General features: G+C 49.7%; 1 protein-coding gene across 2 annotated transcripts in view; it reads right to left on the bottom strand.

Moving 5' to 3' along the window:
* The window catches only part of PAPPA2 (pappalysin 2), a 75,647-nt gene that overhangs the window by 46,091 nt on the left and 6,278 nt on the right, over positions 1–23,278 (bottom strand). For both annotated transcript variants that reach the window (XM_040704898.2, XM_040704897.2), the window contains exons 3-5: positions 8,246–8,391; positions 1,847–2,140; positions 1,139–1,331 (exon numbers count right to left, since the gene is read on the bottom strand). In XM_040704898.2, the coding sequence (XP_040560832.1) occupies positions 1,139–1,331; positions 1,847–2,140; positions 8,246–8,391 (633 nt within the window). The remainder of the gene's footprint in view (positions 1–1,138; positions 1,332–1,846; positions 2,141–8,245; positions 8,392–23,278) is intronic.

Genomic DNA, 23,278 nt, shown 5'->3' on the forward strand with positions numbered 1-23,278 from the left:
AGTCCCACCAGAGGGGTTTGTTGGATTGACTCAAGGCCATGAGCACTGTGAGGCTCTCATGTCTGGGAAGGGATCAGGCTCTTGCCCATCACCATTTGTTTGAGAAGGCAGAGAGCACAGACCCACTGCTTGTCCCAGCTGCCCTCAAACAACGCTTTCCGTTTGAATTGCAAAGGACAGCTTTGCGAAAAAGCTTTAAAACAACTTCAAAGCCTCTTCAAGATATGCTTCTTGTCCAATAATAAAAGCACAGACATGAAACCTGCTGGAAACTGAACAGTTTTAGTCAGAGGGGCTGCTTAGCAGAAGTGCTGGAGGCTTGTCCAGGTCTCTGTTGACCTTCCAGCACTATATGGAGGAGGAGAAGGCAGCTGCCCAGTGTCTGAGGCTGTGCACAGCTCCTTCACTCGGTGACTCTGATTCCTCAGCATCGTTTCTCCTGCTTGAAACGTTTCCTGACTTACCCCCAGTTAGTTACACGGGGAGCCTGTGACAGCACTGGGAACGATACCCAGCTTTTGCGGTTCCAGCTCCCTGCCTTAACCACAAGGCTGCATTTCCTCCTAGTAAATGGCTATTTTATACAATAAGTGCTAAATGAAGCTCATTTTTCATTCTGTGATTGCACTCTTGGGTTTAAGAATTGGCATCACCTCCCTGCACTCCTTCGCTTCCCCTCCCAGCACCCCGACAGCAGAAAGCTGGTGGCAGAGCCTGGTGCAGCAGCCTGCTCTCGTAGCAGGAGGCTGTGCTGGAGCTGGCCAGGGGCAGGGAAAGGTTGGGGGCTGCGTATCTCCCCGCAACACCAGGCAGCTGTGGGGATGGCTGCCTGTTTGGAAGGGCTGAGGCTTGCCAGCTGGCGGGGGGTGTGAGAGGCGTGCCAGCCCCCTCAAAGCCTTCACCGACTCCAGAAAGGCTCCTGTCCACCTCCCAGCTCTGTGCTGAGCAGCTTTGCCAGCAGATCCCCACTCATATAAGCCAATACAAGGAGAACATCGCTCACGAGGCTTCAGCTGTAGCGGATGGGCAGAGAGCTCTAAGATGGGGATCTGGACCGCAGGGGGCTTCTTGGATCCTTCATCAGGCTCCCTTGCAAGCCCCAAACCATCACAGCAACCATCACAGCAGCAGCTCTCACCTCTCGTGGATCACACCGCTGATGGGGGGCAGCCAGTAGATGCTGAGGGAGTCGTGCGTCTGCCTCGTGACCATGGGTGGGATGGGGATGGGCGTGGGCTTCTTGCCCTGGCTCCAGCGCTGGTACACCAGGTCCAGGTAGCAATGCATCCGGGCCACTTGGTTGGGGGTGAAGGTGTTGGTGCAGTCATCGTCTGGGAACGAAGGGGAACATATAGGTCAGGCTGGGGGTGGCAGGGACTGGATGGGGGGCACGGCAGCGGGCACCTTCCCCTGTCCCCAAATGCTGTTGGGGATGCACGCGAGACGCCTGCGGCTCCCCGGCCAGGCTTCGCTGGTGTCGTGTGTCCCCAATGCCACAAGATGGCACTGCCTCAGCAGCCGCACGGCGGCTCCGATCCGCGGTGGCCTCGTGTCGCCGCCGGCCGTCATCGCGACACCCGCACCGGGGCAGTGCCACCACCCTGCAGGCTTCGGGTCTCCTGTGCTGACAGGAGGAACACCGTCCCGTCTCAGCACGCCTTTAAAAATGGAACCAAAAGGGCTGAAAGCGACGGTCCAGCATTACATTCTTACACGTTGAACTCAGCCTGTCGCATCCCTGCCCAGCGGAGAGGAGCACACAGGGAGGGCTCTATGTGTGAAGGTGGAAGGAAGAGAAACCCAGCTTTCTAACAAAGGTCACCCCTTCCGATTTCTAGCAGCTTACCTGTGTAACTCATGTAGTTGTTGAAGGGTGTTCCCGTGAAATGCATCTGGCCACAGGTGTCATTGGTAGGGTCTGGGTCCCGGCAGAGCTTGCTCTTCGGGGTCGGGGCGGTGTCAGCACAGAGGTCTCCTGTCTCCATGGATGGAGTTGTCTCCCTGCAGGGATCGTCGCAAGATTCCCGCTCGCTCACCCCCTTGAAGACATGGTACAGCCCCAGGACGTGCCCCACCTCGTGGATCATGGTGTTCGTGTGGCCAGGCATGCCGTAATACGCGGGGCTGAGGACAACTCCACCTGAAATTGCAAGCACAGAGAACACCATCAGGAGGAAAGTGGCAGCAGGCTGCAGTGACTCACCTATGCTGGCTGAAACTCCTCTCTGCGCTGCTCAGGTCACAGCTGAGCTGCCAAATTCAGACCTGAAGGTGGACATATCCACTGTTCCTGCAGGAATAGATTGGGTGGTTTCTCCTCTTTTTTCACACTGATGCCCTCAAAGCCTTCAATAGTTTCAGCTACCATTTCCCTCCGTGTCTTTTCCCATAAGTCAGTATCTGCTTTTGTGCACACAACTCCAAGCAAAGTCTCTCGCCAGAGCAAACATGCAATGAGTTTGCAGCGATCGTCTTTTGAACCAGAGGACAAAAGACCTCCCCCTACGTTAGACAGCTCGCCTACAGGCTCAGGTGGCTAAAGCATGTCAGCTCCTAAGGCAGAGCAGGAGAACAAATTGCCTAGCAAAGTCCTGACACACTTGGCTTTGCCAGCTGGAAGCAATGTTCAGCAAAAGCCCAAAAGAAGATCCAAAAGCACAGGGTAGGTCCATGCTGACCTTGCCCCAAACACCCTGCAGGACACGGCGTTTCTCTTTCCTGCCCACCTGCCTGCAGTGAGAAGAGCAAGGAGCAGTGATGCTGAGGAAAGCTGAGAGGAGCAGAGCCTTTGCTCAGCGCCAACATCTCTGACTTCTGCTCCAGGGCACAAGTTCTATAATGACTGTGTGCCACACCTGCTGGGAAGCTGCCCATGCAGGGTGCTCCAGAGCAAAACTTGTCCCTCTTCTCCTCTCTCTTCCTTCCCTTTCTTTATTCTGCCCAAATGGAGACCTCAGTGGAAACTCCGCTTCTTTTCTCCCTGTTCTCTTGCTTTTCAGTGGCCACCTCCTCCCCCTGCCTTGCTCCCCCCACTCCTCCACGCTGCCTATGGTGCAGGAGCAAAGGCTGGAGAAAGGCATGGCAGGCTGGTTTTACCCCACTGCTGTTAACCTAGCTGTCCTGAATGGCAGCGCAGTGTATAGTTGGCTCCGGCACAGCTTGCTCCCTCCTTTGCAAGACCCTGGAGGATTTACTGTACCAGCTACCTCGCAGCAAAGCCTCGGCTACTGCATCTTTGCTGCTGATTGCTGCCCCTGCCAGCAAAGTTAAAACTGGCAGAGGGCCACAGTGTGATCCCATCTCCAGCCACAGCATGGACAGCTTGAATTCTGCTCCTGAATCAGCTCCGTGCGCTACCGGACTCCCTCATGTCCTCGAGTACAGGGCATTCCTTCCAAGAGAGGGCTGCCTCCAGATCACAGTGTCCCTGGCAGGGGACCAGCAGAACTGTGACTCCTCTTGTGGAGCCATGCTGGACAAGCACCGGCTTGGGCTGGAAAGGAGCCCTTAGATGTGCCCTGAGCAATGCTTACAAACCCAACAGGTTGAAAGGGGGGTGATGAAATAGGGGTGGCATCTTTCATGGAGTGTCCCGCACATGTGGTGCATGGAAAGGTGGGAGAAAACAATAACAAGCTATGATGTGGCACCATGTCCTAGCTGAAAACTCACACTGGTTGTTCTTCCTCCTGCATGGAGGGCAGTTTGAACAAAGGATGATTGTAACGCTGCTACATTCTCTTTCACCCCAGTTGTAGAACACCAGAGCAAAGGACCTTGCACTGCTTAAGCTCCTGGTCCTACTGGTCTATGACTGGTTTTGAGCCATAAGGAGCTAAGAGGTTGAAAATCCTTTCAGCACCTCCACATTCAGTTGTGTCCTCTCATTGAGAAGGGTTCTGCATGCTGCCCCTCTCCCATTTATCAGGCTGGTAAGTACTCCAGAGGGCACCCCGTAGATGGAGAGCCCAGTGGGCAGACAGAAAGCTACTTTTCACTGTAGTCAAAACAAAACAGAAAGAAAAGATATCTCTGCAGCCAAACCCAAGCCTGAACAAGGCAGGGAGCTGCCTGCCCAAAGGTCTGGAAGGAGGAATGTGCATGCAGAAAGAAAATAATGTTCATAAATAAAAGAAGTGAGATGTGAAAGCCCTGCACGCATCCTGCAGCACTAACCACAGAGACGGTCAGAGGGGCACCAGAGGCTCTGCAACCAAATTGTCCTCCTTCCAGCAGAAACCCAATATTCTTCCCAAACAGGGGGAAAAAAATGGGATTCCAATGCAGGGAGGGAGAGAGCTGTCGCAGGGGAGGAAGAGATGCCAAGGCTGGGATACCCTATAGCTCCCTCCTCTCTGCTGGCTTCCCCTAGCCCATTCCTCCCCCACACTCCACGAGGACATTCATATTTTTAGTACTTTGTGTGGCTAATTAGATGGCAGGATTAAAAACAGCATGAGAACTGTGCCTGACTTCCAGAACCTCCATTCTCCCCGCAGCTTCCTGGTGAGCAAAGAGCTGTGGAGAGCCCCTGTTTCAGACCCGGATGCTTTGTTTCCCCTCTTGGAGGGTCCTAGATGCAAACACAAGCTATGGAAGTGTTTGCAGCAGCCCATTGCACCAAGACCAGTCTCCTCTCTCGTACTCTGCACATCAGACCTTCCCCTCACTTCTGTCTCTCCTCTGGGAGATGGACTGAACCGAGCTTTGCATGAGCCCTCCTTCTCATGCCTGACTCCCAGGATCACCATTTACACAACCAGGAGCTCCCAGTCCCAGGACCTTGCTCTTCTTCTGTAGTCACCGAGAAATGAGAGGGGCTCTGCTTCACGTTGACCCCAAGGAAGCCAAGCTGCTCTTGGTTCAGGGCTGTCTCAGAGAACACACGCTCAAGAACAGCAAACCGCAAAGCTAAACCTGTCTCGCAGGCCAGCCTTCCCCGAGCACTGAGTCATGGCAATTAATGGAACAAACCCATGACCGTTAGTCAGACAGGAAGATGGCCATTGCCTAAGGTACCTTTGATGGAACGACTGGCCCTCCTTCAGGATCCAGTGATCTCAGCCAGATATATGAGCTGGCCTCCGCTTATATAACTACAGAAGATGGCCTCAGCTTATATAACCACCGAAAATGTTTATAACTTCAAATATTCATGATTCTGTTGCCTTTCTACCGTCTTTGTGCAAATACCGTTCTCATGCAGATACACAAAACTTAAAGTGTTTATATTATTGCGTTGCTGGGATTCTGAGATAAGGCTTTTCGTTGCAGAGGGATGAATTTTGTATAGGACGGGAGTTCAGCACCCCTGTCTTTTGTAGTTAAAGAGATGCACATGAAAGTTCTCAGAGTATGAATTCTGGATTCCAAGCAAGAACATGCTGAATTTGAGAAGAACTCACTGTTGAGTACAGTGGAAACATCAAGGTAGAAATGATGGCTATATAGAGCAGTGCAAACAGACTTCAGATTTTGCCTCTGCTGCTGGCTGGCTGCAAGTTATCTTTGTCTTGTAGCTGTACAGCAGCTGAAACATGGCCTACATAAATGCTACAGACTGGGTCACCCTCTCCAAGTCAGTCATTGCTTTTTGCACTTCAGTGAGCATGGTTGCTGCTTGTTGGTATTTTGTAGCAGAAATGCTAGGTCACAGCCTGAAGCACTGATTGAGCACCTGGTGGGAAGGCAGGGCCAACCCAGGGGAGCTCAGGTGTATGCAATGTGCCTGAGTGACTGGATGGGTTGAGCCAGGATCCACCCCTTCCCAGCCCTCATTTAAGGGTTGGCAGTGCGGAAGGGGGGGGGGGGGAGGTAAGGGAATCTTGCTGGGGATTCTTGTGTACCTGAGCCCTTTTGAAGGTAAGCAGCTTCTTTCCTTTGTTTCTGTGCTCATGGTTGTTGCATCTGTGCAAACCCTTGCTTACTGCAACCCAAGACCTTACTGCTCAGCTGTCGTTGCTGTGCTTTCCGTTGTGTTACACTACCAGTTGGCTGAAGAGTTGCAGAAGGTGAAGATGCTTGTAGGAAGGTGGAGAGGGCCTGATCAGTGGACATGCTCAGGGGTTATGAAAGAGAAGAGTTTCTATGGAACTCAAAGCCGGGACTGAAAAACTACTAGAGAAGTGAAGAGTAATTTAGGAACAGTTGATCTGTGAGCTTTGGGATGAGAGAAAGGGCTGAAACAGAAGAAAAGAGTTAGAGAAAAAAGTCTCATGGTACTTCTCTTGAAATCATCCATGGAAGTCCAGTTCTGAGAGAGATATGTAAACAAGAGGAGAGCAGAATGTGACCAGAAGGTAGGTTAGCTTCTAGGAGAAATCATGTTGAACGTGAAGACCAATCTGATTCAGTAGGAGAATCAAAGTAGAGGAGAACAGTTCTGGTGGAGAGTTATGTCTGTAGAGAACAAAGAGTGTGGCATTTCTGACAAGAGAGAACACAGCCTGCAGGCTGGCCTCAAAATGTGACCATCGGGAGGGACAGGAGCCCAGCAGAAACCAGTTGAAGGGAGGGAAAGAGTGTGTCTTGTTGGAGACTGGCTCCTCTCTTCTGTGAAGACCTGTCACCACCCCTTGCCACTGCTAGGTCCTTTAAAGCTCAGGAAACTTTTTCAAGTTACTATTCACTCCTTCCAAGCTTTTTCCTTGCTGTTTCCTCCCTGCTGTACCTTCACATTTACTCACATTCTCCAGTAACCTCCTACTCAGTCCTAAGCCTCTTCTGTGCTGACAATAATATACATTGTGTGTGGTACGAAACACTTGATGAGCCTACTGTTTACAGAGAACAGAGTCTGTCACCCTCCCTTCCCAGCTCGTTAAACCTAAACCTAAGGACAGTCTTTAACCAAAGCCTTTGGTCTGTGCCAGAGCCTCGGAGAAGTTCAGATCCAGCTTCACACTTCACAGCTCTGGCACCAGAGCCAGGCCAACACCCCTCTTCCCCTGAACCTCTGCGGTAAAACCCTGATCCAACATTTCCAGATGGTGCCACTCTGCCTAAGGGCTCTGGCTGGACACAGGCTCCAAGAGCAGAGTTAAATGTGAGCTTTTGATTAAAGCAGTTACCCCAATTCCCCTTCTCTACAACTCTTTGCAAGCCGTTGGGAGGGGTCTGATGAGAACATGTGTGGCTGAAGCACTTGCTGTAGGAAGATGATTGTCAAGCCGAGCCTTGGAAGCAATTTCTGGAAGCTGAGGGAATAAATTTCATGGAGATCTGCCTTCCTCAACTAGCGACTGTAGCACTACACCATTGAAAAACCATTGAGGGAGGAAAGCTGGCGAAGAAGAGATTTTAAACAGGTCTCTAAGAGCAGCATGTAACTGAAGAGTTGCACATCATGTGCTGGTAAAAGCAGAAGGTCTAGGTTTGCTGTGCAGGTGTCACGAGTAATTATTTCCAGTAACTTATTGAGAAACACTTTAGATGTTTTGACTACAAAGTGTAAAGAGCTCTGCCAGAAAACTCCGACATTGAAGAGATGGAGGGAGAGGCAGGGAAAAAGAGAGACAGTAGAAATAGGAAGAAAACACACAGTACATTTACATTCTAGTGAAGCGTTGCTGTTTTAACAACTTTGGAGTCTGCCAGGACTGATGACCTTTATGGGTTGCCTTGAATTCACTGAAGCCAAAGAGTACCATGCCTTCAGCAAGTAGTAAGCCAAGTTGTTATAAAAACGTGGTTTAAATTTGATAGTTATCCTCACATTTGCAGCTGGATTTGGAAGTGGATGATGCTCGGTGTTCTGCTCTGGAGTGGCTCATATCTGGAATCTTGGCTCCAAAGTCGCTGAGACTCCTGGTTTGTGTCTGTCATTGGTGAAGCTGACTATTCCTAGAATCCTGGTGGATGGGTCTGGATGGCCTGAGAGAATCCACCCTACCCCACTGTAGGATCAGCCTTTCTGCAACCAACGGGACTGACGTGACTCTTGTCCCCTCTCCAGAGCCTGCAGCTCTCCCCACCATTTCTTCACTGGTGTTTCATAGGCTACCTGAACAGAATTGCTCAGTGCCAAAATGCCAATCCATGCCAAAGAAGGGCTAAGCTGGAAGAACAACCCCAAAGCTTCCTTATGTGTCCCGTAAGTGAAGACAAAAGACTTTGTCTCAAAATACGAGCTTCCTTTTTCTCCCAGCTCTACCCAAGAACAAATTCTAGTGCATCTTTTCAACCAACTGAGAGAAGGAGAGAAGTGAAAAACCCTGGGACCCCGTTAGTCAGGCAGCTTGCTTACCCAGGTGACTAAGAGCCTCTTTAGCCCATGGCCAAGTGGCAGCACCAGCCAGTTCTTCCCTCACTGAGCTGGCAAAATAAACGTTGAGGAAGTGGGTGCTGTTCAGCTGCAGTGCCTCCTTCAGCTCCTTCACACTCATGTATGCCCTGCAAGGACAAGGGAGAGCAGACAGTCAGCAAACACATCAATGTAGCAAAGAGGACAAGTGAGAGCAGCCCACAGTTGAGTTGGAAAGGGTTAGTGCTGGGGTTGGGTGGGATGCAGTCATGCAAATCTAAATAATTGTTGCCAACGTTTCTAATCTGTTTGTAGGATTTCACAACCGTGGGTCATGGTTCTACCCATTTCCTCCAGGCAACCGGTGTGGTGGGTGGTAAAGAATGGGGAATCCCTGCAGAACACAGGTATGTACTGCAACAAAGGGTGTGCAGCCTCACCCCCCACACCTGCATGTTGCACAAGGAAGCAGAGTATGAACAACATTTTGCTCCAAGACATCTGTCTTCCAGCTCTACTCAAAATGGAGCATGGCCTGACCTTGGAGAAATCCCCTCTGAGCAGGATGGGCTGGGATGGCTGCAGGAGGGAGGAAGTTCAGGAGTTTGGAAGTAAGGGAGAGGGAAGCAAGTTTGGAAATAGCTCCTCTAAAGGACATGTTTAGTGGGGAAACCTCATGGTGACACTGCTGCCTGTTTCCCCTCCAGTCTCCAAACTGGGATTAAACAGTTATTGGAATAAAAAGAAAAAAAAAAACACCCTGAAACAGGGATATCCAAGACATCCATTTCTTAAGGGCACAAGAAGGTGATGAACTAGGAGAGGTGTGTGGGTGAGAAACGTTGCAGCCATCCTACAGTGAATAGCAGAGCAGTAGCTCTCGTAGGTGCTGGGTCATCTCCGAAATGTCTCTCACTGCGTCTGCAGGGCTGGCAGGTCTCAGTGCTTGGAGAAAGAACGGTAGTCAGGCGGTCTAGGTTTTGCTCTCCCATCTGTGGGATGCTTTTTTGCATAGGTCAGAGATCTATTCTGCATTCACTGGTATATCAACTGTGTTGATCTTTACAGAGTTCATGTCCTCAGCTGTGTAAAAGGATCAGGATCTAACTTAATAATAATAACAACAATTCCAATAAAAATAGTAGTGGGATTGCAGGGCCTTGGGCTCTGCTACAAGCGCCAGGTGCTCCTTTAAATTAACTACTAGTGTTTCCACTATCAGTGCCATGAACCTCATGAGCTGAGACAGCACTGGGACAGGTAGCCCTAGACACTGTCTCTGAGCCTTCAAAATCTGAGGAGCCTGACCCCACAGTTCATGAAGCCAAGGGGAAGGCTGCATTAACTTAAGAGATCCTAAGGGGAAAGAAAACACATGGAAAGGCTTCAAATACATCACTGTGGAATGATGATGGAAACGCACCATTGTGGAAATATGTCATAAGAATGACTAAATCCCCAGCATAAGGCCAACAGCAACACTAAGGTGGTGAAAAGCATTTCACTTATTCCCATGCTTCCAGGAGCAGTTGGCATCCTCGAGCCCCACGGAGGGATCACAAAGGGAATGCAACCGTTTCTTTACACTGGACCAGCCATGAAGGCTCACCGGCTGTGTTTGAACTAGCAGCTTCTGTAAAAGTGGTATCCATTAGAGCATTCCTCACCACGCTGAATTGTGGAGGAGAGAACTAAAAGTTAAACACGGGCTAAGAGGAAAAAGGCATGTTCTTGTCCAAGATGTGAAATGAGAAGGGAAACCAGCGAGAAATGTGCAAATACACTGTTTGAAATGGCAAGATCCCTAGTGAAGTTATTATACCAACAGACTTGTTTAGAGAGAGAGAGAGGTTGCTACAGCAAATGGAAGAAAAGGAGGAAAAAGTGAATAAAAAATTTAAAGGTACAAGATTTCAAGAGCACGCTAGGGTAGGATGGCATGTGGAAACTAGCACATCAAACAAAGTGTGACCATCTCCCTGGACCTGAAATAGTGTAGGTTTTCAGAAGTCATTACCAACTTGGCGAGTATTGGATAATTGGAATCTGCTGACTGCATTCCCCATAGCTGCCATCCTGTCCTGGGCATCTCAGCCACCTTCTCTGTGACAAAGCAGTTCTGAAACATCAGCCACTTTGGAAAAAGCTTGGCTGAAGCATAAGGCAACATTTAACGGTGGGATGAGATGACCATCTCTTCTTCACCAGGCCCTGAGATCTCCCACCACAAAGCAGCATTCCCAGCACGTTTTCCCCAGGCACGTAAGCTTGTGGAAAGAAAAACTCTCCCAACCGGAAACAGCAAATTAGGATAACATGATCTCTTATTTGTGATGTCTCGCCTGAGCATCCCAGACACGCGCCACGCTGACGCCATCTCTGCAACCCAACCAAGATGGGAGCAGGCTGGGAGGAATAGATAGGGAGAAGAATAAATAAACCTGAAGGACATATTTGTGGCATGACTCGGAAGGAAGAAAAGCAAAAATTTCATAGAAATAGAGTACAAGGAGGGGAGAAAAAGCCTCCCTTATGCACTAGAGCTGCTCGGGGGACGCAGAATTAAAAATAATGTTGATTCCTGACCTATGATATCTTGGAAAAATAGCCCCAAACCCTTCCAGGCTGTCCAAATTCCGAGAGCTAACGTCAGCCCTATTCGGAGGGATATTCCCGCTGCCTCTCTTCTGGAGACATCATGTTTTTCTGGCTGTCGCCTGCCGTTCCCTTGACACTAGCAACATTTTTTGGTCAACCCTTAATTATAAATAACTAATTTCCTCCATTGAGAGATTTGGATGGTTCAGAGTTGTGTTAAGGGTAGGGGGAGCAGTCCCAGCATGGAGATGCTCAGATGGATTGGATGGAGGAGGAGACGAAGGGACCCCAGTTTCAGCCACCATGGCAAGGGAAGCAGCACATCCTGCCAGCGTCCCCAAAGGCACGAGCGAGACCAAAACAACCCTAGAATGGGCAACTCTGATTCCACTCAAACCCTCTTTTCCATTGGTATTCTTAGCTGAGACAAGGAGCATGCAACTGGCGTCTTTGCCTGTCACTTACTGCCAAGGTCATGCTCTCCCTCCTTTTCGGCGCTTCTGTGATTTTCCCTGGGGATGACAGAGAAGCTTTTGGTCTCCATGAAAGAACCAAATGACAGACATCTCTTCTGCTCCCCACATAGCTTCCCAGCTCCTTCAAGATTGGAGAATTCCAAACTAGATGGTATTTACAGCATGGCGGGTGCTGCAAACTGACACACAGCACAGGGGAAGCCAGAAGGATATGTGGGGAAAAAAATAATGAGGAAAAAAAAGCACCCAAGAAATAACAACCTCTCTACGTAGAGAATAAAGGAGAGGACAGGAAAGAGTTATAAGAAGGTCTTCAGTTTTGCAGACACTTCTCCAGAAGCATAAATAAACTCAGTGGTGAGCAAGTAGATGCATGGCAAAGCCACTTGGGCCTGGGGAGTACGTGCACCCCTGGGAGAGTGCAGCTTGCAAGAAGAATATATGCAGCAGTGCATGGAGAGTAAGGTAGGAAGGATCATGAGCTGCCATTGTTAGCATGGAGTGTGGGCATGAACACCGTTTGGAATGATAATGTTTGAAGGAGTGAGTCCAGATATGAGGGGCTTCCATCATGCCAATGCTCACCAGTACTCACCTATAGTACTGCTAACTGAATGATGCTAGTGAATAATCTGTCTGCAAGGCAGACTGAGGTACCGTGTGAACTCTCGTGGGACTCATTGCTGCTGGAAAAGCAGGATGCAGAAGCCTAGATCTTGTACTGTTCTACAGCAGTACAGTGGAGCAGCACTGATGCTTCTGTGGTCATAGTAATGGGTCAGGAGCACGTGACTGTGTATGGGACAAGATGTACCGTCACTGTGTGAAATTTCAGGCAATCAGTAAAGGTGATGAAAACAGGAAGTCCAGCAACTTCCATGACCATCTCCAAAGAGGTGTGGATTCAGAGACTCATAACTGCAGCTGGAGAGGACTTCCACAGGTCATGTAGTCTGACCTCTTAAGGTAAAAAACATGTCTAATTACATCAAGTTGCTCAGGGCCATGCCCAGCTGAAACCTGAACAGCTCCAAGGACAGAGGTTTCACTACTTCTCTTGGAAACCTACTCCACTATTTAGTTGCTTTCATGTAAAAAAAAAAAAAAAAATCCTAACACCTAATCTAAATTCTTCATGTTCTGATTAAGGCTTAAAGACCCAAAGATTCCATTCTAAGCAGCTGAAAAATCATACTTTGTCCCAAGCCTCCAATGAAAGCCTTCACATCCTTTCTCATGTGTTTACTTGCACCATTTTTTCCTAATCCATGGGGAAGGCAGAATCTTTCTACTTGTGGTTATAAGTCAAGGTCTGTGTTGACTTAGCCAATAGAGAAGACTTGGTGTTCTTCTGCAAGCGGCAGTTTCTGGTGGAAAAAAAAAATAGTAGGAATGCTGCTGGTGCAGAGGTGGGAAAGAGAAAAGGACCTGCTAATCTACTGGGTGGTAGAATGGGCAACCAAACTCTAACTTGAGTCTGATTTTGTTTAAGTTGAGAGAAGAGAAGCAAGAGCAGCAAAAAGTCTTGGTGCCATAAAAATGGCCGTTACCAAGGAAAGGTAAAAGATGGCACTTCTGAATGAAAAGCAAGACCAACATGTACCATACAGCACCATAAATCAAACTGAATTCTCTGGGTATTGCAGAGGATACAGTGTGTAATGCCACAGGAATTCCACTGCAATGCAAAAATAGAAGTCTTTTCCCTGTAGACTTTTCAGAAGGGATGTGGGAGTGGGGTTGAATGGAAATTGTCCAAGTGCCCTCCATGGACAGCTGGAAAATACTTGAGACACAGCCAGCTCCAAGCTAACCATCCAGCCTAATGAAGTCACAGGGGATTCTGCTTTCATGTCTCTCATCCACCGCAAGGAAATTCCTACTCCTGCCAAGCAGGGAGGATCCTTTCTTCCCCCAAACCTCTTCTTGACGAATGAGGAATCCCTCAGACTTCCCAGGAACATGAACCAGCCTGCCAGTAACTTGTGCTGACAGCATGCTCCCTCAGTGCTGCAAAGGGTTAACACAAGGTGTTAAAGACAAAGAGCCACGACTCAGTCCACGAAGACAGGTGCTGAACCAAGTGGCATGAATGTTGCCAGAGGGCAGACTCTGAGTTCTCTGTCTTGTCAATGAAGAGATGCTCCTCCAGATGGTGAGCCAAAGCAGAGAGCTTCCATTCACCCCTGCCATTCCTCTACTTCTGTGGCAACTCCACAAGGAGTCTAAAGAGGTACACTGCCAAACGCACGCATACACAAATCTTCCTAGGATGAGGGAATCCTCATTCCTATTCCCAGCACAGGAACTTCCAGGTGATGTGTAACCAGAAGTCTTCCTGTACTTGTTAAGACTCTTTAACCCTCCAAGACCGCAAAGCTGTGAGCTCTGATTCCAGCCCAGCACTATGCTGCCATGGCATAAGCATCACTGCCAGCATCACACAGCTTAAGAAGGCAGCTCAGTCATCTGGGCATCTAGCAGCACAGGCAGACATGAAACATGTCTGAGGGGCAAAGGGAAGTCGGAGGAACAGGCAGACCAATCCCTGGGCTGGCAGAAGGCACAGCACCACTGGCAGGATGTCCTCTGTAATCCTTAGGAGTCCCTCATCAGCTTCACTGTGTGTTGGACTCCAGCCCAAGAATCCAAAGCCATTTGGGTGAGTAGAGGACAAGAGCATCTCATCATGTCTTGGGTTTGCCTGGGAAGACCAACCCTGGGGCCCTGATACCGCTGGTCAAAGAGCAGCAGGGAGCAGCCACCACTAGCAGCATTGTATGAGAGATAGTTCAAACTTCTCATGAAGGTCTGGGTATCCAAATGTCAGCAAGGATGGCAAGCCAAAATGCTCCTGTATGAGGGCCGTGGGGATTGGGGTTTCCTTCCCCGAGAGTAATTCCTGTTGCAGTCAGAGGAAAACCTCAGTCTCTGTGTGGGATGTGGATTTGGCTTTGGGACTGAAGAAGCAGCAGTAGATGCTGCAGGGGCAGAGCTGTACTGGCACAGCTGCGGACAGTGGTTGCGGTTCGAGACTGTGCCCCTTCCATGCAGATGTACTGAGCACAGAGAGCAGAAGGCTGTGGACCATAGCACACAGCAGACCCACTGCCAGCTACATCAGATGGGAGCACGTAACTTCCTGAGGTCAGATTTGGGTAAAAAGGAACAATACCATTAGTGTCAGACTAGAAAGCCCTGCAGGGCACTTTGCCCTGAGATAGGCTGAAGAATAAATGCTGCTCGCAACAGCACAGTCCAGTTATTCCTGGAAGTGCTCACTAACAAAATTCTTTAGTAAATCATCGCTGCACCAGCAGAAGCCAATACTATTTTAGACCGGGTTTTGGTAAGCAGTGCAAGAATTATGAAAGAGCTGATGAAAGAAAGAAAACTTGTCCTGAACTAATTATGCCTTGATTGAGATTAATTTAGACAGAGGAATAAAGAAAGTCCTTGAACTAGGAACGGAAAAACAGGACCGAGCAGCAGGCATTGCTGCATTGGAGAGGCTGGGAGAGCAGGGTGGAATGGGAATTCCCTGAAGCAAGGCTGACTCCAGTGAAAACAAAGAGCAAAAGGCCCTTTCAGAAGTAAGAAAAGCAACAGAAGAAACAGGGAGGTCTGCTGAGAAGGGAAGGTGGGGCTGAAGATCAGTTTAATTGATATTAAACTGCAGAAATCAAAGTGTTCACAGATGAAACTCAGTGGATTTTTGCAGTGGGAGGCTGAGGAAGTGCCACCCTGAATCCAGAAGGACTGACACAGGGCACGTAATTGGAGAACAGCCATTGTGATATATCATTGATATCTGCAAAGGTGAACAAAGATCACAACAAGATAGGCTGATCTGGTTGTCCTTATGCCGACAGACCTTAAATCCACCTGCAAGTCCCAATAGACTTTCAGCTTTCAAAGTCTCCAAGTCATTACTTCCACCCTCCCACCGCACTTCACAAAAAATAATGGAAAATGATGATTGGATGGAGGTGAGAGACTGTACTTGAGCCATTTCTGAAGGACAGGATAGTATTCACATCCTATTAGGAATCCAAGAGGAAACCAAACCTGACCTGAAGGGGAAGAGCTCTCCACAGGGATTCATTGAAAAACAGTGGTTTTGTGAGGTTCGAGTCAATCCTGCACTGCAAAAGCACCAGAGACAGCCAGCAGTGGTCCCAAAGGTTCATGGGGCCATGATGGGTGATAGAGAAACCATTTCATTATGAGCCCTATCAGCTGCATGGCACAGGCAAGAAACTTTGCAACATTCCCTCTGGATGTCTACACTGTCCCCCAGGGATGGGAACACACAAGTTCTCCTTTATCTGCTTCAAATTTAATTCCATTAAGCTGATGAACACACAGTGTTCCTTCGCTCTCATCCCAAATCCATTCAACTTTGTTGCTGGAGGGGAAGGGGCACCCTTTGTCATGACCAGAGCTATTGCCCTCCAAAGCTGAGCAGGGATACACTAAGTCTGTGCTTTGCGGTGGCTTTAGGACTTGCATAGCTCTTATGTCCCACTTTCTGCACCTCATTTTCAAGACCTGGCCACCATCCTTCCATCTCAAGCCACTTCTAAGGCAGAGACAACCTGCAGAGATCTCCTGCAATCTCACCACATTCACACCTCCGCAGCCAACTTTAGGGTCCATCACATAAGCAGCCCTAAAGGGCTTCCTTCCCAGAGCAGGGAGACAAGGACTTGGAAGAAGGACATGCTTATCTTTATAAGGTGACCTTCCTACCAGTTTCCACTCATACAGCCTCCAAGTGCATGACACACACATATACAATGTGGAAAAATCTGTTCCACCAAGGACAGACCCACAAATTCACAACTTCTTCCAGCACTTCAGCCCCAAAGCATCATTTGCTTCTGCCAAACAACCAAAGCCTACGTACACTTGAAAGTTAATATAAAATAAGCCAAATGTTTCCCAAAAAGCTCCCATGGGTGCCTGGCTTTGAGCTTGTGCTGGAGCTACCGGTTCACCCCACAAACCTTCCTCCTTACCCCCTCAGGGAAGACTAACACACGCAAGTCCCATAAACTTCCTGGCTTATGTGACAATTCTTGTGTTGCTTAAGTATAATGGACCATCAACTTTCCCCTGGGATAAATTTGTCCCAGCAATCTGTGTTTTAGTGCTCTACATCTTGAGGGAGTTGATAGCGTTTGGGATTTATTTTAATGGGAGTTGGTAGCTGTGATCAATTGTAGGAGCTCTGTTTCCACGGAAATGGGTATTTAATAGATTTTTGAAAATGGTAGTTATTGACCCAATGGGCCTTAATGGCTTAAAACCCATCTGATTGTAGTATGTAAGAGTAAATGCGTATGATTTTCAAATTAATACTGGAATAGGTAGTAAAAACCCTTTTAAATTGCAGGGACATGGTCAATAGGGAGTTTCCATTTGCTTGTTTGGCCTTTCTATTTCTATCAGCATGAATCACGGCCATCTCTTCCTCAAAGAGACTTTAAATTTCCTCACAAGTGACATCATCTTAAAGCGTGCGACACATCTGAGCCCCATCGAGGTAGGAGGACATCTTTCATTAGGGGAGAGCCAGGCTTCCAGAACGGCTGGCCTCTTGTGGTGGGAGAAGAGGACACGTGGAACATCTCATCCTCCCTGGCCACACGCACTGTCCCTTGCCTCCAGCGAGAGGTAAAAGTCAAATGGTTCCTGGGATTCAGCTCAACCTACAGGTTCTCACTTGAGGATCAGACGTTCAAAGTTCCACGTAGAAAACTTGGTTCATTCGGAGGTTAGCATGTCCCAGGAATTTAAATAGGAGTGAACTCTAAAGGAACTCCAAACCCACAAGGTGAGGAGTGGATTTAAGGTTTTTCCAGCCCCAACAGCTCTCTGATATCTCCAAAGCCTCAGCAAGGGCTGCAGTCACTCCTCACCTTGTACTCATCTCCTGACTGCAGGAACACAGATGCAATAATAGTTATTTGTCTGAAACCAGACTGTGTGTTCAGGCTTTGCAAAGAGCATCATGAACTGGAACAGGCTGCCCAGAGAGTCTGTGAGGTCTCCTTCTCTGGAAGGATTCAGAACTGTCCTGAATATCTACCTGTGCAACCTCCTGTAGGGAATCTGCTTTAGCAGAGGGGTTGGACTTGATGATCTCTAGAGGTCCCTTCAAACCCCTACAGTTCCATGATTCTATGAGACGTCATGACCACCAAACCCAGGAGAGCCCAAGCCACATACCCAGCAACAACATCATTGAATAGACAAGCCTGAAAACTGCAAACCTGCAAAAGGGACACTGATCTTCCCGCTCCCTCTTACCTTCTCTTTCATAAACCCAACAAAGAAAGTTCTGAACAGCAACCCGTGGGAAAGGAGACAAATATTGTCATTCACTGCCAGTATTCCAGCCCTGTAGGGTGGCTCCGAGTGTCATCCCTGAGGCAGACCATAATGCACCCAACCGCTGAGAGTAACCGTACTCTGAGGGTATGGGGCACCTTCGTACTCAGAGAGTATGCAAGGAAGGTGCAATGTGTATGGCCAAGTGTAGCTCTGTCTGGGTGTATGAGTGATAGGACCCTGCTGGGCTGGGCTTTCCACCTGTGTCCTGTGTTGACCCTCCACTTGCAGCAGGAATGAAGGATGCTCAGTTGGTTGTGTTGGCTTCTAGAGAGCCACCTTCCTCCACCATCTTGGCCATCTGCAAAAGCATAGACCTAGCAAGTGAAAAAGCCCCTGCAGACCTACCAGGGCTGCACAAGGACTGGTCCCTTGGAAGAAGAGTGGAGCTGGCATCATGGGACGTCATCACCTCCACACCCAGGGAAACAGCACTGGGATCACGGGGAGAGTTCATGGGAAGAATGTGAGAGAAGCAGAGCAGGAGACCCAGATCAGGAATAAGTGGAGAAGGCAAAAGCCTTGCAGAGAGCACGGCAGCAGCGTGGCGGGGCCAGGAGCCCAGCATCTCTGCACGTGGATCCGCTCCAAATCCCAGCACGGGCAGCAGCGTGGCTCCAGCACACGCCAGCACGCCTCGGAGAGCCCGGCTGTCCCCCGCCTGGCTGAGCACCCGCTGCCTTTTCCTGGTGTTGATGCTGGCTGCTGAGCCACCAGCATTAGACAGAACACGTGTGAAGGAACATGTTTGCAGCCCCTTGCGGTTTCGCGAGGCAGAATTCAACAGTGGCAAGTTATTGTAGAGCAGGCTCCAAGCTAAACAAAGCCAGGTATGGTTCGGCTTCTGCCTGGGTTGTTTGTTTCAAAGAAAAATAGAAAACTTCCCGGGCCAGGGCTGAGCCTTGCAGCACTCTTTCCCTGCCTCAGACAGTACAGATAAGCTTAGTCCCCATCTAAACCACAGGAGATCTGTTGTAAATCAGCTCTCTCTTCCTTTCTGCTAATGAACGAAGTAGCAGTCCAGGTGCAGGGAGGTGTCCCCAGGAGCCTGGAGCAGGATAACACCAGTGGGTGCAAGGCTCCTGCTGCCGCCGCATGGGGAGCCAGCTAAACACTCCAGATGGGGCAAATTGTGCAGGTAGCAGTGCCAGCTCGTGCCTTGCATTTAGTCAGGCCTGAAGAGCTTCATTTTCTTTCATTAAACACCTCTCTTGCCCACCCAGGGGCTATGAGGCAGCAGAGCAGAGCCCCAGCACTGCATTGCTGCACAAGATGGCTAGGGTTTCCATGCCTCAGTTTCCCCACCTGGAGAGCTGGAATTACCCTTCCCCACAGCACAGGCAGGTGGGAACCACAGAAAGACAACCTTTGCTGTGCGGGCGAAGGACCTTTCCCATGGCTGGCAGCAGTGGCTGAATTTGCTGAGCAAGGATGAAGTTGCTCATCAAAGGGCAAATACTCTCGGTGTTAGTCCAGAAGGAGATCAATATGGAGAAAGAGAGGAAAATAAATCTATTCAATCCAAACATCCTCCCCCACCCCTTCTTAAATAAGTAAATAAGGAGGGGGAAAAATCAAGTCCCCAGCCCCCAGCTTATTTTTAGGCCCAGGCAACCGGGTGTCCCAGCCGGAGCACACACAAGCCAGCATTCTAAAAATGCCTTTCTCTCAAATATAAAAAGGATGCGAGATAATTCTTTGGGGGGACTTTTGCAATGAAACAGCCCTACGTTAACCACAAACAAGAAAAGCCCCGAGGCTACCACTGCTCCCCTCCCCAGAGCCCTCTGCCTTGCTCAGTTCTGGTGGGCTTGGGCTGCATCGGACCCATCCCTCTCCCCCCATCACCCTCTGCAAAGGGACAATTTGATTTCCTATATAACGGTGTCGGCAGAGCCAAGGCAAACTAAAAATGGTATGCTTGTTCAACAGCTCCAGTGTCCGCGGCGCTGCCTGCCAACCCAAATGTGCATCAATCATCCACAAGAGCCCATCAGCGTGGGGCTGATGGAGTCCCACCAGCACGCTGCCAAGCACCCTGCTGGGTCATTTCCTGGGATCTCAGCTGCACACAGACGGATGAGTAGGAACCCCAGGGAGTGCTGAAAAGCTGGAAACAGAGTGGCTCCCCCCATTCCCCAGCCCAGCCCTCGGACACACGCTGTTCCTTCACAATTGTTGTCTGGATCCGATCAGCCCCCGGGATGGTGGTATGGCTCGAACAATAGCTCACATCTGGATGGGTTGTTTTCCCTGAAAGCGTCTGGGCTCCTACAGCTGCTGGGCAGGGACTGCTGCTCCCGCTCACACGCGGATCGGGTTGTCCTCCTGCACAGCCCCAGCAACCCTGGGGTACCGGGCAGGTCTCTGGCAGTGTGTGCTGCCCTTCCTTTTGCCAGCCCAAGCTGGAGGTGTTATATCCTCTATCTCACAGCTTTGGGAGAATAAACACCCTGAAAGCCCTCTGGGATGCTCAACTCATAGCCTGATGTATGGTGAAGTTTGGGAGATCTCTCTCCACTGAGAGCCTGGAAGAGAGGCCAAACCAGAGAGAGCAGCACATCCAACTCCTGTAAGAGACAAGGGCAGACAACTGCATCCCACGGCAGGGAAGGAGCAGCTCTCTCAGCAGACAGGAGATTGGAAGGAAGAAAGGATGTCTAAGCAAACAAAACACATCCCACGGCTGAGGTGAGCAGCTCCCCAGCAGTACCTGGGGGTGCTCCTCAGAACACAACTCTACTCTTGGGTTCATCTTTGGCACAATGCAGCAGATGCAAAGGACGTGTTACGTACCAAGTGCTCTCTGATGTTATTTGAGCTGAGAGGGTCAAAAGCAAATCTGGAGGCTTTGACCCAAGCCAGGGCTCTGGGTGAACTCAGCCCTGGCTCTTTGTCGCATTATGAACAAGCACCTTGGCAGGCATCCTGTCCTCAGGGTACAACAACCAAGGACAATCCCATCCATCTTTACCAAGTTTTGAAATTATTAATCGATGGGAATGGGAAGAGCCCAGAGAGAGCGGGCTTTCCCGCAAGGAAAGGTTCAGCTTTTTTTATGAGCTCAGTCCAACCTCTCTCATGAAACTTTAAAGAACCCACGAAGGAATCCATCAGGCTCCAGCAAAAAGCCCTGTTATTAATTACTGCACCTGCCCAGCCCCAGTGGGCCTACCAGCCTGGGGAAGTGGCCACTGAGACCAGTACTGCTGGCTCTGGGGTTCCCTTTGGGGTTCCCAGGATGCCCATCTCCTCACCACCGTGCTTACAGCCCCCAGACCTGAGCCCAGCACTCGTGGACTGCTCACTATTCTGGCTCAGGGTTACTGAAGCAAGGAAAGGAGAGTTGCTGAGTGATAGTTTATCCCTGGGGCCTGTCCACAAGAGACACTCGGTGAGGTTAATCTGGATTAGCTCTTGAAGAAACTGCTTAAACAGCGGGAGGCTCCCCAGCAGCCCTAACCCAATTAAGCATCTCTCCCTGAGGAAGGCAGGCTGGCTAAGTCCACATTAAGGCCCATCAAGTGTCCTGTTGATGAGCTAGACCCTAACATCACAGCTGTGGCCATCCCAGAGGAGGCAAAACTGAATCTGCTACTCTGGGAACAAGGGGTTGGCAAGAGGGAAGGGAAAATGTGGGGCAGGATGCATGCTGGACGGCCCCATTCAAGCACTGCCCCACACCTTCCTCGCCGTGTGGCTTTCAGGGCCATAGCAGAGGCTCTTTGTGCCTGTGGCTGTCCTAAAGGCAGCACTTCCACCACCAGTGCTTCTGCTTACTGTGTTACTTCTGTTCCTTCTGCTGGTACCCAGGCTGCCCTCCAGTTGCTCTTTTCACAAGCACTGTGTCACACACAGGCTCGCTGAGTAACTGCCCAAGGGGGGCCCACACTGAGTGTTAATTGCTGTTAATGAGCTGTTGCTGCTTTCCTTCCAAGAGCGCCAATTACAACAATACTCGAGCTCTGTAAGAAGATGATGTCTGCAGCAAATGAACACACACTTACTCCAGGATCCTGGCATTACATTGCCAGCAGCTCCTGGAAAAGCAGGAGGAGCTGGGTGCAGGGTGACAGCGGGCAGCTCTCCTGCTACATCTGTCCCCTTGTTCTTTGTACGGTCAGTCATGTCCTTGACTTGCTGTCCACATCTCCTGCCATGGTTATGGGAAGGGCTCAGTACCACGGTCTGCCTGTGTGCACACCAACACTGCCATGGGTTCAGCATGGCTCCCTGCCCCCCAGTCTTGCCACCCTTCCTTGCAAGCCTCATCTGCCTGCTGTGCTATCGATATTGGATGGCACTATGCATGGCCAGTGTGCTGGGACCAAACATAGCTCTGTGAGCATAAAGAGACTTCCACCAGCTGAGAAGCACTAGAGTTCCCTCTGCTCTCTCCAACAATCAGATCAGCCTCTCTCAAAGATGCAGTCATAGAGAGGTGAGGGCTATTCTAAGACAGCAAAAGCTTCTACTCGTGCATAAGGCCATGCAAGCCAAGGCACTGGGGCCCTTCACCAAAACAACAGCATCTGTCGACAGCACTAAGTAAGAAATTGCCCAGTGTCTTGTGCTGACTTTCTCCTTTGGATTATTTTTGGCAGTGCTGAGAAGCATTCACATCCAAACCACCGCTTTAGAGAGCCTTGAAATGAAATATGGCAGAGCTGATTCACTGCGCAAAAACCCCAAAGCTCCGTTGTGCCACCTTGACCCGAAAGGAGATGTCCAACAACACGTTTCCCCCTGCCCATCTCCATCAAAGACAACAGAGTGCTGTCCCCAGCCACGGCTCTCGCCATGCTGGGAGCTCTTACCTCCAGGCACCTGGCTCCTGACGCGCTGCCTTTCCTCAGTTTGTTAAGTTTTATTTTCTGTTATTCCTCCCGTTTTGGCTTCCACCCTAAAAATCCTCCTGCAAGTTCCCCAGCTGCCCCGCTCCTCATAAACACTCATTAAAGCATAATGCTTTATGGCCAAATGCCTGCTTGTGTATTTTGGGATTAATCCCCTGACCCGTAGGAAGGTCACCAGCCCAACCAGCTCACCTCACCTCGCCGCTTCCCAGACCCACACTGCCAATCTCCCATGAAACAGCAGGGTGTAAATTCAGGTTGTACCTACCCCAACCACTGTGGTACCCATGCAGGCAGGGAACATAGAGCTCAGGAGCTCAGCATTAGCAGGATCGTAGAGTCACAGAACCTTAGGATAGCTTGGGTTGGAAGGGACCTCAACGATCATCAAGTTCCAACCCCCTGCCGCAGACAGGGTTGCTAGCTGCTAGATCAAGTACTAGATCACATTGCCCAGGGCCCCATGTGATCCATTCCCCCGGATTTCCCAACCACCATGCAAGATGGATTTCCCCTTCAGAGCTTTGCCTACAGTCCTGTCTTGTCTGCAGACCAGTGAGGGCTGCGGAAAGAAAAATTGCAAAAGTTTTGTTATTTCCCTAGTGTTCCCATTTTCCCACAGAAGCAAGGTTTTGTTTTGTTTTGTTTTGTGTGTTGGTTTTTTGCTTCGTTTTGTTTTGTTTTGTTTCTTTCCCAACTTTCAGGGAAAA

This window comes from Gallus gallus, chromosome 8, assembly GCF_016699485.2.
Source record: "Gallus gallus isolate bGalGal1 chromosome 8, bGalGal1.mat.broiler.GRCg7b, whole genome shotgun sequence".
In the NCBI taxonomy this organism is placed as follows: Eukaryota; Metazoa; Chordata; class Aves; order Galliformes; family Phasianidae; genus Gallus; species Gallus gallus.